The sequence below is a fragment of the Dioszegia hungarica genome, assembly GCF_025882075.1.
Source record: "Dioszegia hungarica strain PDD-24b-2 chromosome Unknown MKK02contig_11, whole genome shotgun sequence".
NCBI classification, from domain to species: Eukaryota; Fungi; Basidiomycota; class Tremellomycetes; order Tremellales; family Bulleribasidiaceae; genus Dioszegia; species Dioszegia hungarica.
Window position 1 is genome coordinate 120,894 of NW_026515771.1, and position 14,430 is coordinate 135,323.

The following is a 14,430-nucleotide window of genomic DNA, read 5'->3' on the forward strand; positions in this document are numbered from 1 at the left end:
TACCCTCATCCGCTCCGCCCCCTACTCGATCGGATACCCCTCGTCTACCCATCCCAACATCCTCTCCGCCTTCCTCGTATCAAACAACCCCCCATTCCCCCTCATCCCCTCCTCCCCACCGCGCCACTCCACTCCACCCGCTAGCTCAGCTATCGCCTCCTCGCGCGTCCGCCCTCCGCACAGCGTCCGCGCAACGATAAAGAAAGCTTCGTGTCCCGCCGGAAATGTCGTCAGTGGCGCGGTGAGGGCGAGAAGAACAGCCTCGGACGCGGACGAGACGGATACCCAGCCAAAGAGGTCTTTGGGGGAGCCGAGGTGCGAGGCGATGGATGATGGGGTGGCGAGCGGGGTGGGGACGACCCAGTGGAATCGGAGCGAGGCGATTCGGAGGGGGAGGTGAGGGTTGCGACGGGTCAGGGCGGAGGCTTGGAGCTCGGAGGCGCTGGGAGTCAGCGAGGTGTCGAAGAGGATTGAGCAGGGGGAGCAGGGAGTGTGGTGATGAAGACAGAGGCGAAGCAGGCTTAGCGGAGGCGGAGGAGGGGAGGCGAGGGGGGAGGGGGGATTATGGCTGGAATCTGTACTGACTGCTTGGCGAGTGAGTACGCGTCTTCCGGGTAATGCGCGTGCTGCTCGTCCAGCGGGAGATAGTCGAACTGAGGCGTCTTGGAGAAGACTGCGGGTATCAGCGGGAGTGTAAGAGAGAGGTGAGGGAGGTCTAAACAGGTACTCACGCATCCCGATACTATTGACGCTAGACGCCATGACGACCCGCTGGATGCCCAGCTCCGCCGCGATACTCAAGGCGTTATACGACATTGCCGTATTCATGGTATACACCTCCTATCCTGTCAGCTCGCTCTTGCTTGACCCACCTTCCTTCCTCGGCAGCCTGCAGGACTCACACGCTCCTTCAATCCCCCATCGAGATAATTCCCAAACCCATCGTGCTTCCGACACGCCGCAGCGAGGTGGACGATCGCGTCGCATCCCCCTTCCTTGACGACAGAGAGGAAGGCGTCATAGTCGAGCAGGTCGACCTGGGTGTAGGTGTACGCCTCGGTGTGCCGGGCGATGGATTTGAGGAGGAGCGTCTGGTCCAGGGGCGTAATTTCCGATCCGAAGGGGAGGGCCGCCGACAGCCAGGCCTGGTCGTCCTCCTCTTCATGTTCGTCACCGTTCTCGGAGGAAGTAGACGAGTAAGGGGGCGTAGGCGGACCGCCAGGGAAAGAATAGACAGGGAAGGAAGAAGGCGCCGGTGCCGTCGGCATTCGGTCCAAGGCGACAATCCGGTGTCCTTGTTCCAGAGCGAGACGGATGAAGCCGGAAGCGAGGAGACCAGAGGCGCCAGTGACGGCTATGGTGTAGGGGTGGTCTGGAGCCGGGGAGGTCATTCTGGGTGGGTAAGGTAGGGTAGGAGGGGGAAGAGCCGAATGTGGCGGAAAATGTACGGAATGGGTGTGTGGGTGGGCCGGCAGACCGGCAGACCGGCCGAGGCGCGGAAAGCTTGTTTGGATTAGCTCGATCAGAGGCGTTAGCGCCATCAGTAAATGCACACAGGTCAGCTTCGATCAGGTTGGACTTGGTAGCTTACAGGACGACATGTACATGAGGAATGCTTTGACGACGATGGATGTTTGTGACTTTGTGCGGGACTGGCTCGAGCACGCGATTCTGCCTATTCTCCCTCAGCGGGGCCGAGTCTCGAGACCCACGGTGTGCGACAGCAGTCAGAAAAGGCGGAGCAACTCGCTGTGCTGAGCCAGGAGTTGTCGAGAGTAGCGCGGTGGGGCAAGATCATGGCGGACAGGACGGGCACGGATCAGGGGGCGATCGAGCTTGACCGCGGCCACAGATCAGATATCGCAGTTGAGAGACGCACTAGGGGCTTAGGTGCAGGAGTCGGTAGGGTAGGGGTTCGGATCATAGGACGGGTGTCGGGCAGCACAGTGGGATCCCGATTACGAGTCTATCATAATGACATCGAGCAAGACTTGTCAGAGTGATCACTTGCATGAGCACAGGTGTAAATAGATCACTGCAAGTCAGCCAATTTCGGGTGCAGAGCAGCAAGAGACATACCAAGAAGCTCCGCTTCGCCATCCTGCCTTGACAAGCTAATTGACCCCGGCGCGTCCATAATAGTGGATCTCGCCAGCCATACTGTCGTCGCTATCCTCATCCTCGTCCCTCTCCGCCCTCTCCTCCATCTCCTGATACTTCTTGTTCGCCGCATTCAGATTGACGTACTCCAGCCTCGCCTTCCCCTTCAGCCCCCTCGGATCCCCGTTCCTGCACATGTTCTCGTACCACTCCCTTCGCTCCTCATCATCCCGGGTGTCTCGTGGGGTGTTCTTGACCTCATACGTCCACTTGAGCCCCTTCCACCCATGCGTACCTCCCACATCTTCCGCCGCACAATGTCCCTTTCCGCCCGAGACCTGCCCAACCCCCGGCCTCCGCCTCTCCACCGTAGTGACATGCTCCCAGCCATCTCCCGTCTCGTACTCGTAGAACAGCACATGCTTGTTCGCGGTAAGATCATACCGCGCATCCAGCTCGTCCATGGTCTCGTCCGGCGGGAGACCATAGTCGTCGTCATAGTCCGCGGACCAGTGATTGTCGGGATCGTAGTCTGGCCCGAGATCCGGGCGAGGGTGAGGCACGGCCCGGCCAGAGACACGTATCTTGGGGTGGAGGTATCCGTCGGGGTTGAGATCCGAGACGAATGGTGCTTCGTCTCCCCAATCGCCGTCCTCTCGGCCCCGGACCGACCAGTAATGGAGATGGCCGCCCGCCCAGCCGAACGCGGAGAGCATAAGCCGATGGAGCTGGCTAGTGGTCATGTCGGGCGGGACGAAGAGCTGGCGCCAGATTACAGGATTGCTGACCCGCTGTAGGCGCGCGTGGAGGACGTATCAGTCCGTTGGCTTTGCTTCGGCGTAGCAGGTAGGGTCGTCGGCAAGGTCGTCGGCCATGATGAAGGGGAATGTGAAGGGGTGATGGGAGGAATGGGAGGAATGGGGGAAGGGGAGACCGGTGATTCGCACTTCTGCTTGTCAGTGTGGCACCCGACGAGCGAGAGCCGTCCTGTGTGGCGGGGAGAGACGAGTCGGTGGTACTTACGACACGCGAAGGGCGACAGTGTGATGGACAGATGGCAAAGCTCCGTCAATATCTCGGAGGAGGAATGTGGAGGTGACGCGACCGGCGTCGACATCCGAGACGCCGCGAGAGAGATGAGTATCTCTCCGTCCCCCTCCCTTGCCTATGCCCCATATACAAGGCCGGACGATATGACCTGTGCATAGCTCCCGGACACTGGCCAGCTCCCTCCACCTCTGGGTAGTCCTCCTCATCCTCACTGTCCCACTCGTCGTCCTCCATCCTCTCCAGCAACACCTTGTACCTCTGGTTCGCCGCCTCCAGATCCACATGCTCAAGCCTCGCCATCCCCTTGAGCCCCGCCGCGTCCCCATTACTGCACTGGCGCTCATACCACCTCCTCCGCTTCTCATCGCCGAGGGTATCCTGCGGAGTGTCCTTGACCTCGTACCCCTTCTTGAGGTTCTGCCAGCCATGAGCCCCGCCAACATCTTCCGCCGCACTGTGCCCCTTTCCGCCCGTGATCATCTCAGACCCCTCGACACCTGGCCGGCGCCTCTCCACCGTGATGATATGCTCCCAGTCATCGCCTCCGTCATACTGGTAGTGCAGTACATGTTTATTCCCCGTGAGATTCCCCGTGAGATTGTATCGCGCGTCCAGCTCGCTGATGGTCTCGTTTGGCGGAAGACCATAGTCATCGTCATAGTCCGACATGAAGTAGTTGTTGGGGTCGAAATCCGGCCCGAGGTCCGGCCGGGAATGGGGCGCGCTCTACCAGTGCAGCCGCATCATAGGTTGAACGTATCCTTCAGGGTTGAGGTCCGACACGAGCGGCGCCTCTGTTCCGGCCGCTGCGCTCTGCACGGCGCGAACGGACTAAATGTGGAGGTGTCCTCCCGCCCAGCCGAATGCAGCGAGCATAAGCCGATGGAGCTGGCTGGTTGTGACGTCAGCGGGGCGAAGAGCTGGCGCCAGATGACAGGGCTGCTTATCTCCTGCAAGCGCGCGTGGAGAAGGTACCAATCTGTAGGCGCGGGTGGCATGATGAGGGGAAAGAGCAGGGTGAGGGTCGGAAAGTGTGAAGAGACGTGTACGTTGACCTGCTGGTCGTCAGTATCAGGCTTTACAAAGTAGGCACGCACTCTCTGCTCTGCGAAGGCAGGCTGAGCGGCCGAGAGACCTAGCGAGATTACTCACAGAGGGCGACGTTAATTGTGTGATGTACGGTTGACAATGCTCGGCACGGTGAGGAATGCAGCGGAGTTGACGCGACCATTCAAAGCGCCTTGGGGCCCCGCAGCCGAGCCCGGCCTCTCTCGTAACCGAGATCGCCGAGAGCCGGAGGGACAGGGCTGAGCTATTAGCCTATAGCTGCTACCTATCTCCTCCTCATACACCATCCAGCCATGTCAGACAGCTTCCACGGCTTCTCGGAGCATCACGTCCATGTCACTTCGACGTCCCCGAAAGGTGGGAACCTGTCCATCCGGGTGAGGAGGAGCGGGAAGGAGGGAGATGGGAAGAAGGGATTGCTGTTGCTCCATGGCTATCCGCAGACGTCCTAGTAAGTTGCCCGCATTCCAATCGAAGGAGAATCGGGACTGATCAGTAGTATCTGGCGATTCGTCGCACCAAAGCTGGCCGAGAAGTATACAGTCATCTGCACTGACCTGCGAGGTGAGTCCCTCTGCTTGTCCCGACGTGCGCAGGGCTGATGACCGTAGGCTATGGTCAGTCATCCAAGCCTAAAGGCACGGAAGGACATGAGGAGTACTCGAAGCGATCTATGGCGGATGATCAGGTCCAAGTCATGTAGGTCACCGTCCAGGTGGGTGGCCTGACTGAAGCTGATGCTGCAGGGCGCACTTTGGCTTCACCAAGTTCTCGGTCTTAGCGCATGATCGTGGAGCTCGGGTAGCTCACCGGCTAGCTCTGGACCATCCAGACAAAGTGGAGGGTATGTGCCTCCTGGATATAGCCCCAACGGTGTACATGTACGAGAAGACCAATATGAACTTTGTGAGTTTGCGGCTGCATTGAAACATCGCTGGATCCATGAGCTGATCCCTCAGGCGGAAGGGTACTGGCACTGGTTCTACCTCATTCAGCCATCACCGGGTCCTGTAGGTTCTCTCTACCATCTCGACTTCATTATCAAGTGATCGCTGGAGCTCCAGCTGACACACAGGAACGCATGATTCTCGCCGATCCCGAGGCGTACTGGGGCACTCTGGCCGGCCGGGCTACTCACAAGCTCGTCCAATTCTCCGAAGACGCTGTGAAGGAGTACAAGGAGAATCTGTCGACTATGGAGGGCATCCATGCTGTACGTCCTCTTCCCTCGCCCTTCTCTGCCCGTTCCATCGCTGACTGAGCAGACATGCGAAGACTACCGCGCCTCGGCGACTATCGACCTAGACCACGATCGCGCCGACCGCTCAGCCGGCAAGAAGCTGAGCGTGGCTAAGCTCAAGATCATATGGGGCGGGAAGGGGATGATCGATCGGTATGGAGATGTTTTGAGCGTATGGAAGGGATATGCCGAGGATGGGGTGGAAGTGAGCGGGACAAGTCTGGACTGTGGGCATTATATACCGGAAGAGAAGCCGGAAGAGCTCTTGAAGGAGGTACTGGATTTCTTTTGAGCGTGGATACCACTTCGTACGTATCGTCCATGGCTGTCAGATGCATGTCTCATCTTTCGCTTGGCCAGTTTACGGTATTTCAAGTCCGCCTACACATTCCTCCGTCTGTGGGGCTCTTTACCACTTGCATGTCGCGCTCCTGATCCTTGGCCCCCGTCACCGTGCTGATCCAGATCTCCCTTAAGGGTTGAAGTAGCTGTACGGTTCTCGAGAGCAGGCGAAACGCCGCCCAAGATGCCACATTGCTTGTAGCCGGTCGGTGAAACATTTGTGACCCGCCACGTCCTCGATGTTTGCCCTTCTATGAGGAGAATTCCCACGTCCCAGTCTTGTTCCCACTATCACTCATCTACTCGATCAAAATTGATAGGCTTATCTTGTCCGATACTCAGGCATCCACCATCATGAGCGACACCACCAAACCCCCCGCCTCCGCCACATCGCTCCCCCAGACCGTCTCGACCAAGGTCGGTCGAGCTCACCAAGGCGTTGTCCCATTCGTCCTCGCTTCTGGGGCGAAGTGCGACTTTACCAAGGTCTTCGAAGCTCCAAGCTACCGGTACTGGAGCAAAGGACGGATGATCTTCATCACCCACCTCAAGTGGAGCTGGAAGGGGGAGGAGTGGAAGGTGAGTAAATACGCAGGAGCAGATTACTGACAGAACAGATATCCCGAGTCGCCGCTATCGCGACTTGGCGGGTCGCTTTCGACTTCATGCTGCGGGGGAGATATATCGTCAGGGAGGTTTGGGGTGATTAGGCAGCTAGAAATCTTCCGCATGACATGACGGAGCGAAGCAAGTTTCTGATGGCCTTCAGGAAGTTGGAGGAGGTGAGTGCTATGTTCGGTGCGATCATCGATGTGGCCTGAGCTGATCAGAACAGTTGAGCCGACGACTTCGTTCGCTCTTATCTCCATCAACAATCTCTGTTCCAGCTAACCCGCAGTGATCATCAGTAACCTCTTTGAGAGGCTGGCAGAGCACGAACGCCGCGGAAGGCTCGGATCCAAAGGCATTCTCTCCTTCAAAACGGCGTCCCTCTATGACCTGGACCCTCCCCTGCTCCCCGCGTTCATGATGCAGACCTTCGAAGATGTGCATTGTAACTTCTACGTCATGCTCAGGGAGGAGTGGCTGGGCCCGGTAAATGGACCGATGACGATCGATAAGCGATTCCTGTTGGTCTCCTTCCCGGAAGAGCAGGCCAACTGGGCTGAGCGAATTCGAGAGATGAAGAAAAAGCGCCCAGACGTAGGTTGTCTTTCCCTCCTCCCACGGCCACTCCTGTCCTTAGCTGATTTGTCAGGCAGATACCTCGGCCTCAATACCGACGAAGATCCAAAGTATCGTAGGGTCGTCATCTTACTTGATCCCAGAGAAGTCTCAACACCCTTTGGCTTCTGGCCGAAGCTGGGCGGCGAGGCAGTAGTGTTTGTATTGATGTGAGATGTGATAGCTTTGTCCTGATCACCTGATTTCAGCGGCATGCAACGATGCAGATGCTGTAAGCAAGCTGGGTCGTCCCTTCCAGCTTTCTCGCATGTGTCCGCCAGACGGCAAACAAAGTGAGAGGCTGGACACCATGGTGGACAGTGTGGCGGGTCGACATTCCTCAATGACGTACCGCCACACTCGTCATCAGTTCGCCACCCGGCCACGTGTATGCTCCGTGTTATCTCCGTTTCCGGCGCTGTAGCAAGCTAGTTAGTCTTACAAAGACACCATGACATGCATGCAAAGATGAGCGAGAAATTGAGCGAGTCAAAGACAGCGGGGGCGGCCGCGGCAATGGTAGAACGGGGCTACGGGGCTCTGTGGGGCATACAGCGGAATGAAGGAAGAGTGGACGAAAGAACGCAAGCGAGACGACGCGAGATGCGACTCCTGCGATCCTGGCCTTGTTGACATGGCTGACTGATCTTCCAACTCCTTGCATCTGCCCATATACTCTCATTGATCTCAGCTGCCACTGTATCATACACACTTGCATCAGCCTGCAGCAGCTCTTATCGCCCCCGCTCTGTGCCCACGCGGAGGTTTTTCCGATCAGAGTGAGTGATGTTTACCTTTTGAATTTTTGAACGCGGCCGCGGCGATGCGCCGGGGTCCCCGTCTCTTCATCCTTCTTCCCCGTCTTGTCTTCTTGTTCTCATACATCCTCACCCTGTACTTCCATTCACCCACCCTAGCCTGAGCAGTCTCGCTAGCCCTCGCTCCGAGACCAAGTGAGTATAGGCAAGAAGAAGTCAGCGGAAAATTTAGTTTACCCCCGACACTTTCGTCATCCATCCCCCAGATTTCCTTATCTTTGACCTTCTTCCCCACCACCTATATCCTTTGCCCCTCTTCTTCTCCTCTCTTCCCCGGATACTGTTAGTCCACCATTGTCCTCCATCATCGTATCATTCAGTGGCCGTGGCCGACTAGGAATCTACCATCCGGTTCACCAGTTTCGAAAGCTTTGATCGCGTCTCTCCCGTCCGTCAGCCAAGCACGTTTTACTTCGTCATCCTTCGAGTCATCAGTTCCACCTCTCCTTCTTTCCTTGGATACTCGTGCAAGGCTTCTCAGATTCTCTCTGTCAGTGGCGGAAGCTGACTCACCAGATATATTAAGTCCAACACTGCACACACAGACCGAAATAATCGATATCCCTCCCCCCCCCCCGTCCACCCCTTTTTCTCCCCCTACCCCCTCCCGCCAACATGTCGCACCACGACCATACACTCTCCTCCGGCCCCGCATCACCCGAACTACCTCCTCTTCCCGCACCAGATCCGATTACAGGACGTCTCGACCCCAATGACCCGGCCGTGCGGGCGAGCTTGGAGGCGGCATTGAACATGGATAAGAGCAAAATACCAAGGCCGTACAAGTGTCCGCTTTGTGATAGGGCGTTCTACAGGTTGGAACATCAGGTGAGCCGAATTCCGCGATTCAGCGGCGCCATGATGGACGGGAATTCTGCTAGAGAAGTTGCTGACACGCAGACCCGGCATATCCGAACACACACAGGCGAAAAGCCTCACGCGTGCAACCACCCCGGATGCGATAAGCGATTTTCTCGGTCGGATGAACTCACCCGACACGCAAGAATACACTTGCCGCAGGCGCAGGATATGAATGGGAAGAGCAAGTTGCGAGAAGACGAGGTGAGTCGAGACAGGCGAAAACTTCGAATTCGGCTGACTTGCTAGGAGGACGACCAACGACGACACTCTATGAGCCACCTCGGCCCGTCGTACAATATGGACTTTGACCGAGAATACGCCAATAATCCCTACACCCTCCCGATCAACGTCACGAACGCCGCCGGTATGAACGGGATGAACGATATCTCTGCCCTGGCCGCTGCCGCCTCGGACCAGCTGTACGAACTTGAGCGACACGAGGCGTTCCGGCGCGCAGAGTACGAGCTCCGTCATCGTCAGATCGCCTCGGCGCGGAAATCAAACGGGAATAGCCCGAGCGCTACGCCCAACGGCGGTTTTGCCTCGTCGTCCGCACCAGCCGCATCGGCATCCCAGGGACCGTACGGCTTTAGCGCGGAACGGCCGTCCTTCACCGGCATCCCCTCTTCAAATGGTGGTCAGATCGTCTACCCCACGTCGGCAGCGCAACCCGCAACCGCTGGCCACCCCGCTGTCCCCGCCGGAACGCTCGCAGACCCAACCTACCTCATTCCCCCAACGTGCTGCCACGAAGAGTGCCACAAGAGCTATCGGAAACGGCTCAAGTACGCCAAGCAGACCCAGGCGTGTCCTGTCTGCTTGACGCCGGCGCAGTCGGGCGCTCAAGCCAACGGGCACGGGAATGGGCACGGCGGTGTGGGCGGACAAGGAGGTAGCGGAGGAGGTAGCCATCAGTCCAGCAACTCCAACACCCCCAAAGACCGCTCGGGTCAGAACTCGTCGGATGATCTCGCCAAGATGGGCGGGAACGGCGGCGGTTCGCACTCGGGTCCTGGCGGGAACGCATTCTCGCAGCACCACCACAACCTCTCGCAGCAGCTTGCGCGACTCCAGCAGCAGCACGCCATGTCGCTCTCCAAGCAGCAGTCTGGGGGCCGTCAACCCATCGGGGTTGGCGCTGGCCCTCAGGCGTCCAACCGGAATCTCAAGCCGTACACACTCGACTTGCATCAGCACCGCGGTCTCGTTCCCGCTTCGGCCCATCCCTCGGCGCCGAACAGCCCAACATTTAGCGACTCGTCCGATGACGAGGAGCCTATGCCCATCACGGCAGAGGCAGTGCACCCGCACAGCCCGGTGCTGGGCGGTATGCGGAACATGAGCCTCTGGCAAAAGAGCATGACGGCGCCGGCATCGGTGGTGACTTCCCCTCAGGCATCGCGCGGTCCTAGCCGAGCTGGGTCACCGGTCGAGGGCCACTCTGCTACTTCCGGCAAGCACGGACACGGTTCGCACTCTGCGCGGGACGCTAAAAACCGGACACACCCTTACACCAGCGCTGGCCACTCGCACCTCCACAACTCGCACGGCCAGCATTACAGCAGCACCACGCCCAACTCCCCTCACTTCCACGCGCAGAAGACGCGAATGTCCCCGCCCAAGATGCACCGCACGCTTTCGGGCGGTCATTCCCAGGCGCACCCTCACCGCCACAGTGTTGAGGATATCCTCAATGCGTCTGGACTCCCGCACCCTTCGTCCCACTCGGACCGGACCCTCCCCGTCCCGCACTCGTCGGGCTACCACTCTTCCGGCGGCGTCCCCGGCGCCAGCTTCAGCATGTCTAGCCAGTCCACTTCGGCGCACAACTCCCCCTCGACCAGCCGACAAGGTTCGCCCGTTCACACTGCTTCCTACTCGCACTCGCACCAGCCACATTCGCACATGCAGCAGCAACAGTCGTACCAGCCGCATGCGCACTCGAATCTTGCGCACTCGCTGCACAAGGCGTTTGGGATGACGCCCATCGGGGTCGGAGTGGGGATGGGCGGATTGGCGGGGCAGAAAGCCGCGCAGGCGATGGGTCTGGGAGGTCCGAGTGGGATCAGCATGAGCAAGAGCGCGCCGTCTAGTCACAGCGGAGGTCCGACGCCTCCGCACAAGCTCGCGCCGCTTAGCGGGTCGGATAGGGATCGATTCGGTGCCGGCGGGCAGGAACATCTGCCGAGTTTGAGCAGGGGAGGGAGTCCGGTCATGATGGGGATGGAGGTGGATGGGCAGGCTTAATTCGACGAGAGGCCAGACAAACAGGCGGGGGGATACGCATCGGTACAAGAGGAAGATGAGGGTCTGGATCAGGAAAAGTGGAAGGCAGAAGGGGTTGATGGGGACGACGCAAGCAGGATGGTGACGAACAATTCAATCGGATGGTGGAGGAGAGGAAGGGCCCGGAGGAATCGAACAGGAGCAAGTGCGGAAGTATGAACGGAGATGGGCGGGCGAGCAGGGTACGGCGGCGGGGACATCGGCTGGGTGATTGAAGAGGGAAAGACGACATGGGCAAAGCGCAGAAGGGTCCGGTAGCCAGTGTCCTCCCTCCTCGCCAGATGCGAAGAACAACGGGTAGACCTTTATAGATGCGATATAGACGGAACATGTAACATCTCTAGGTACAGGATAGTTTATAGGAACTCCTTTCGCCCCTTCTGCAACCCAATTAATATTGCTGGCAAAACAAGTTGCAACTTACGGAACTCTGCACGAATGTGAAACATTGCATGGTCCACAAGCTGCGCTGCATCTTCCTTTCTTCATCTTTCTCTGCTTTGATTATTATACCTCCCACACCTCCCTGATCTTACCAGCACTCCGTGCGCTTCTCGACCATCATGTCAGATGCACAGCCCATCGCTGTTCGCTATAACATCGGGCCTTTGCACGCGAGAGCGCTGCCTTTCGTCCTTGCTACGGGTCACGGATGCGATCAGACGCCACACGTCGCTGGAGCATGCCGGTACTACAAGATCCCAACGACCCGCTCAATCTTCATCACGCATCTCAGATGGGATCGGCTCGACATAGAGGTGGATACATCCTCTTCTAAGACATCATTCCAATCTGACATCCTAGTACTCGAGAGCTAGAGTGGTCGACTTGTGGCTCCAGGCGGCGAACATGCACAATCGCGCCACTGGATTGACGCGGCAGATACTAGGCCGTATGGACGTACTGGGCCGTATGAACATCCAGCCTGCTGGGGAATCTCAGGAGTCTGAGGACTCCAAACGGCGAGAATGGTACAAAATTCTCCAAGACTACATCAACAAGGTTAGCTGAAGGTCTGGTCTGCGTAAAAGACGAGCCTAATGTGAGCTGACAATGCAGACTGAATTGCTCCACGGTGAGCTAGATGCACGGCCCCAGATGATGTTACCGGAGCTGATAGTACAGTCGAGTTGTCCAACTTCCTCTCTACCCTGGTCGATATCGAATCAACGGGACGCATCTGCCAGGAATTGCCCGAACCCAAAATTTCCGCTCGCCTCCTTCCTTACCTCTCCGAAGCCATCGATACCTTCGAGCCACAGACTACCTGGATGTCCCAGATCATCAGTAATCTGGAGAAAATCCTCAACGACACCGAGGCGGTGGACGATACGATGAAGACTCTCGAGTCCAAATATAACGTATCGTTTCCGGCGATAGAGCGCCCATTGTATGCGGGGGAGACAGGGAGGTGGCGCGAGGGGGTTGTGTGTGACGACGGTAGGAAGCCAAATGCTGCAGAGATCTACACACCAAGTGTCAGTCCTAGTTGTCTCCACGGACGCACTGATACGATCGCCAAGCTGATTGCCGTAGAGTCCCTCTTCATCATCGTCCTCACCCAAACTTGGCGGCGCCACATCGCCTTTCGCCCTACCCTTGAGGCTGCAACCTATCATGCGGCCTGTAAACGCCATGATCTCGTTCTTCCGACCGTCACCTGCAGACGCGCATCCTCCCATCTCCAAGTCCGACTAGCTCGGCAGCACTCGACGAAGCCAAGCACGTTTTACTTCGTCATCCTTCTAGTCATCACTTCCCCTCTTCGCTCGCCGCTTCGTTCTCCTGCAAGGCTTCTCAAGGTTCTCTGGTTGATAAAAGCTGACTCGTCAGGCAATGTCAATTCGAATACTGCATATAATCGTCAAACAACCAATACATCGCGCTTCGCCCACCCCCTGCCCCTCTCCCCAATATGTCGCACCACGACCGCACCCTCTCCTCGCGTCCAACATCACCCGAACTCCCTCCCCTTCCCGCGCTAGATCCGATCACGGGTCGTCTCGATACCAATGAACCGGCAGTACGGGCGAATTTGGAGGCGGCTTTGTACATGGATAAGAGCAAGATACCACGGCCGTACAAGTGTCCGCTTTGTGATAGGGCTTTCTACAGGTTAGAACACCAGGTCAGCTTTCCTCCATGTATAGGAGTAGTATGAACAGCTTGAGAAATTGCTGACAGGCAGACCCGACACATCCGGACCCATACTGGCGAGAAGCCGCACGCTTGTAATCACCACGGATGCGATCAGCGATTGCCCCGGTCAGCTGAGCTCACTCGGCACGCAAGAATACACTTGCCGCAGGCGCCGGATATGAACGGGAAGAGCAAGTTGCGAGAGGACGTGGTGAGTCGAACCTAGCAAAAGCCTGCATCAAGCTGACTTAGTTTGAGCATGACCAAAGGCGACAGTCGATAATTCGGCCCGACGAACAGGCGGGGGGGAATGCGCATCAGTGCAAGACGAAGAGGAGGGTCTGGATTAGGAGAAGTGGAAGGCGGAAGGGGAAGGAGGTAAGAGAAAAGGAAGGGCCCGAAGGGATCGGAACAGGACAGGCGAGGAGAATAAGAGGAGGTGGGCGGGAGAGGGGAGTGGGAGTTAGCGAGATCAGCCGGGGGATTGAAGAGGGAAAGACGACGTGGGCAAAGCGCAGAAGGGTCCGGTACACAGCGTCCTCCCTCCTCGCCAGACGGGCGGAACAATGAGTAGACCTTTATAGATGCGATATAGACGAAACATGTAACATCTCTAGGTACTGGATTGTTCGTGGCAGCTCCAGCTCCTTTCGCCCCTTCTGCAACACGATATTGCTGGCACACGAGCTCGGGTAAACGTTTTTGCCGACTCCGGAGCTCGGACAGAGCTTCCGTCGAGCGCGTCGAGCGTATCTCTGCGGCGCTCTTGCAAAGTAGCTCTCCTGTCTCAACATGTCGACGCCAGCAGCGCTCAACCTGGCAGCACAAGCAGCAGCGCAGGGGGTCCCGCGGCATATCCTCCGGCAATCCCTGTTCTTTGCGTTTTGCCCGGACCAGCCGGACGCGCTGGAACGCAGGATGAAGGTACGGGCGCAGCACTGGGCTCGAGCGAGTGAGGACAAGAAGGAGGGGATACTATGTGAGGCTTGTCAGGACCTGCCAGTGGCCTGGGGATGAGGCACAATGGAATTTGGCTGAGATAGCAGTCTTCGGACTGGGCTACCTCCCGCCTGCCGGCTCACCCCTGTTCAATAGCCCGCTCGTTCCAGCTGGGAAACAGCCCATGGCCGGGTCATTCATGATTATGCGCCAGCCAGATATGGATGCGATGTGGAAGCGGATCAAGGACGATGTGTACTGGACGGCGGGGGTGTGGGATCGCGAGACGACGCAGGTGGGGGAGTTTATCAGGGAGGGAGGATACGTTGATCTGGGTGAAGACTAGGCGAGGAGGATCGGGTT

The 14,430-nt window shown here is 57.9% G+C and overlaps 9 protein-coding genes across 9 annotated transcripts; 6 read left to right on the plus strand and 3 right to left on the minus strand.

The window, feature by feature from the left end:
• Window positions 1-21: 21 nt before the first annotated feature.
• On the minus strand, window positions 22-1,391 carry MKK02DRAFT_16374 (uncharacterized protein; the record flags this gene model as incomplete). Its single annotated transcript, XM_053085620.1, has 5 exons — window positions 22-442; window positions 586-673; window positions 732-840; window positions 903-1,055; window positions 1,236-1,391. The coding sequence occupies 5 exons, from the start codon at window positions 1,389-1,391 to the stop codon at window positions 22-24; spliced, it is 927 nt and encodes a 308-aa protein (XP_052944377.1).
• Window positions 1,392-2,114: 723 nt separating this feature from the next.
• Window positions 2,115-2,843, minus strand: MKK02DRAFT_37479 (uncharacterized protein; the record flags this gene model as incomplete). The annotated part of the gene is made up of 1 exon (XM_053089667.1): window positions 2,115-2,843. The coding sequence occupies one exon, from the start codon at window positions 2,841-2,843 to the stop codon at window positions 2,115-2,117; it is 729 nt and encodes a 242-aa protein (XP_052944378.1).
• Window positions 2,844-2,915: 72 nt separating this feature from the next.
• MKK02DRAFT_37480 (uncharacterized protein) lies at window positions 2,916-3,819 on the minus strand (the record flags this gene model as incomplete). Its single annotated transcript, XM_053089668.1, has 2 exons — window positions 2,916-3,049; window positions 3,363-3,819. The coding sequence occupies 2 exons, from the start codon at window positions 3,817-3,819 to the stop codon at window positions 2,916-2,918; spliced, it is 591 nt and encodes a 196-aa protein (XP_052944379.1).
• Window positions 3,820-4,511: 692 nt separating this feature from the next.
• MKK02DRAFT_37481 (hydrolase) lies at window positions 4,512-5,750 on the plus strand (the record flags this gene model as incomplete). The annotated part of the gene is made up of 7 exons (XM_053089669.1): window positions 4,512-4,669; window positions 4,718-4,782; window positions 4,830-4,917; window positions 4,965-5,124; window positions 5,178-5,228; window positions 5,294-5,431; window positions 5,484-5,750. The coding sequence occupies 7 exons, from the start codon at window positions 4,512-4,514 to the stop codon at window positions 5,748-5,750; spliced, it is 927 nt and encodes a 308-aa protein (XP_052944380.1).
• Window positions 5,751-6,154: 404 nt separating this feature from the next.
• MKK02DRAFT_37482 (uncharacterized protein) lies at window positions 6,155-6,510 on the plus strand (the record flags this gene model as incomplete). Its single annotated transcript, XM_053089670.1, has 2 exons — window positions 6,155-6,379; window positions 6,418-6,510. The coding sequence occupies 2 exons, from the start codon at window positions 6,155-6,157 to the stop codon at window positions 6,508-6,510; spliced, it is 318 nt and encodes a 105-aa protein (XP_052944381.1).
• A 1,947-nt stretch (window positions 6,511-8,457) lies between these two features.
• Window positions 8,458-10,950, plus strand: MKK02DRAFT_16492 (putative DNA-binding protein cre-1; the record flags this gene model as incomplete). Its single annotated transcript, XM_053085643.1, has 5 exons — window positions 8,458-8,670; window positions 8,743-8,904; window positions 8,950-10,563; window positions 10,597-10,747; window positions 10,808-10,950. The coding sequence occupies 5 exons, from the start codon at window positions 8,458-8,460 to the stop codon at window positions 10,948-10,950; spliced, it is 2,283 nt and encodes a 760-aa protein (XP_052944382.1).
• A 602-nt stretch (window positions 10,951-11,552) lies between these two features.
• Window positions 11,553-12,687, plus strand: MKK02DRAFT_37485 (uncharacterized protein; the record flags this gene model as incomplete). Its single annotated transcript, XM_053089671.1, has 6 exons — window positions 11,553-11,747; window positions 11,794-11,991; window positions 12,049-12,064; window positions 12,115-12,379; window positions 12,434-12,467; window positions 12,526-12,687. The coding sequence occupies 6 exons, from the start codon at window positions 11,553-11,555 to the stop codon at window positions 12,685-12,687; spliced, it is 870 nt and encodes a 289-aa protein (XP_052944383.1).
• Window positions 12,688-12,904: 217 nt separating this feature from the next.
• MKK02DRAFT_37486 (uncharacterized protein) lies at window positions 12,905-13,698 on the plus strand (the record flags this gene model as incomplete). Its single annotated transcript, XM_053089672.1, has 3 exons — window positions 12,905-13,117; window positions 13,178-13,339; window positions 13,381-13,698. 3 exons carry the CDS (start codon window positions 12,905-12,907, stop codon window positions 13,696-13,698), a joined length of 693 nt encoding a protein of 230 aa, XP_052944384.1.
• Window positions 13,699-13,998: 300 nt separating this feature from the next.
• MKK02DRAFT_11303 (uncharacterized protein) lies at window positions 13,999-14,377 on the plus strand (the record flags this gene model as incomplete). Its single annotated transcript, XM_053085510.1, has 2 exons — window positions 13,999-14,107; window positions 14,175-14,377. Coding segments are annotated over 2 exons (312 nt in total), but the record flags the coding sequence as incomplete, so codon positions are not given.
• Between the last annotated feature and the right edge of the window lie 53 nt (window positions 14,378-14,430).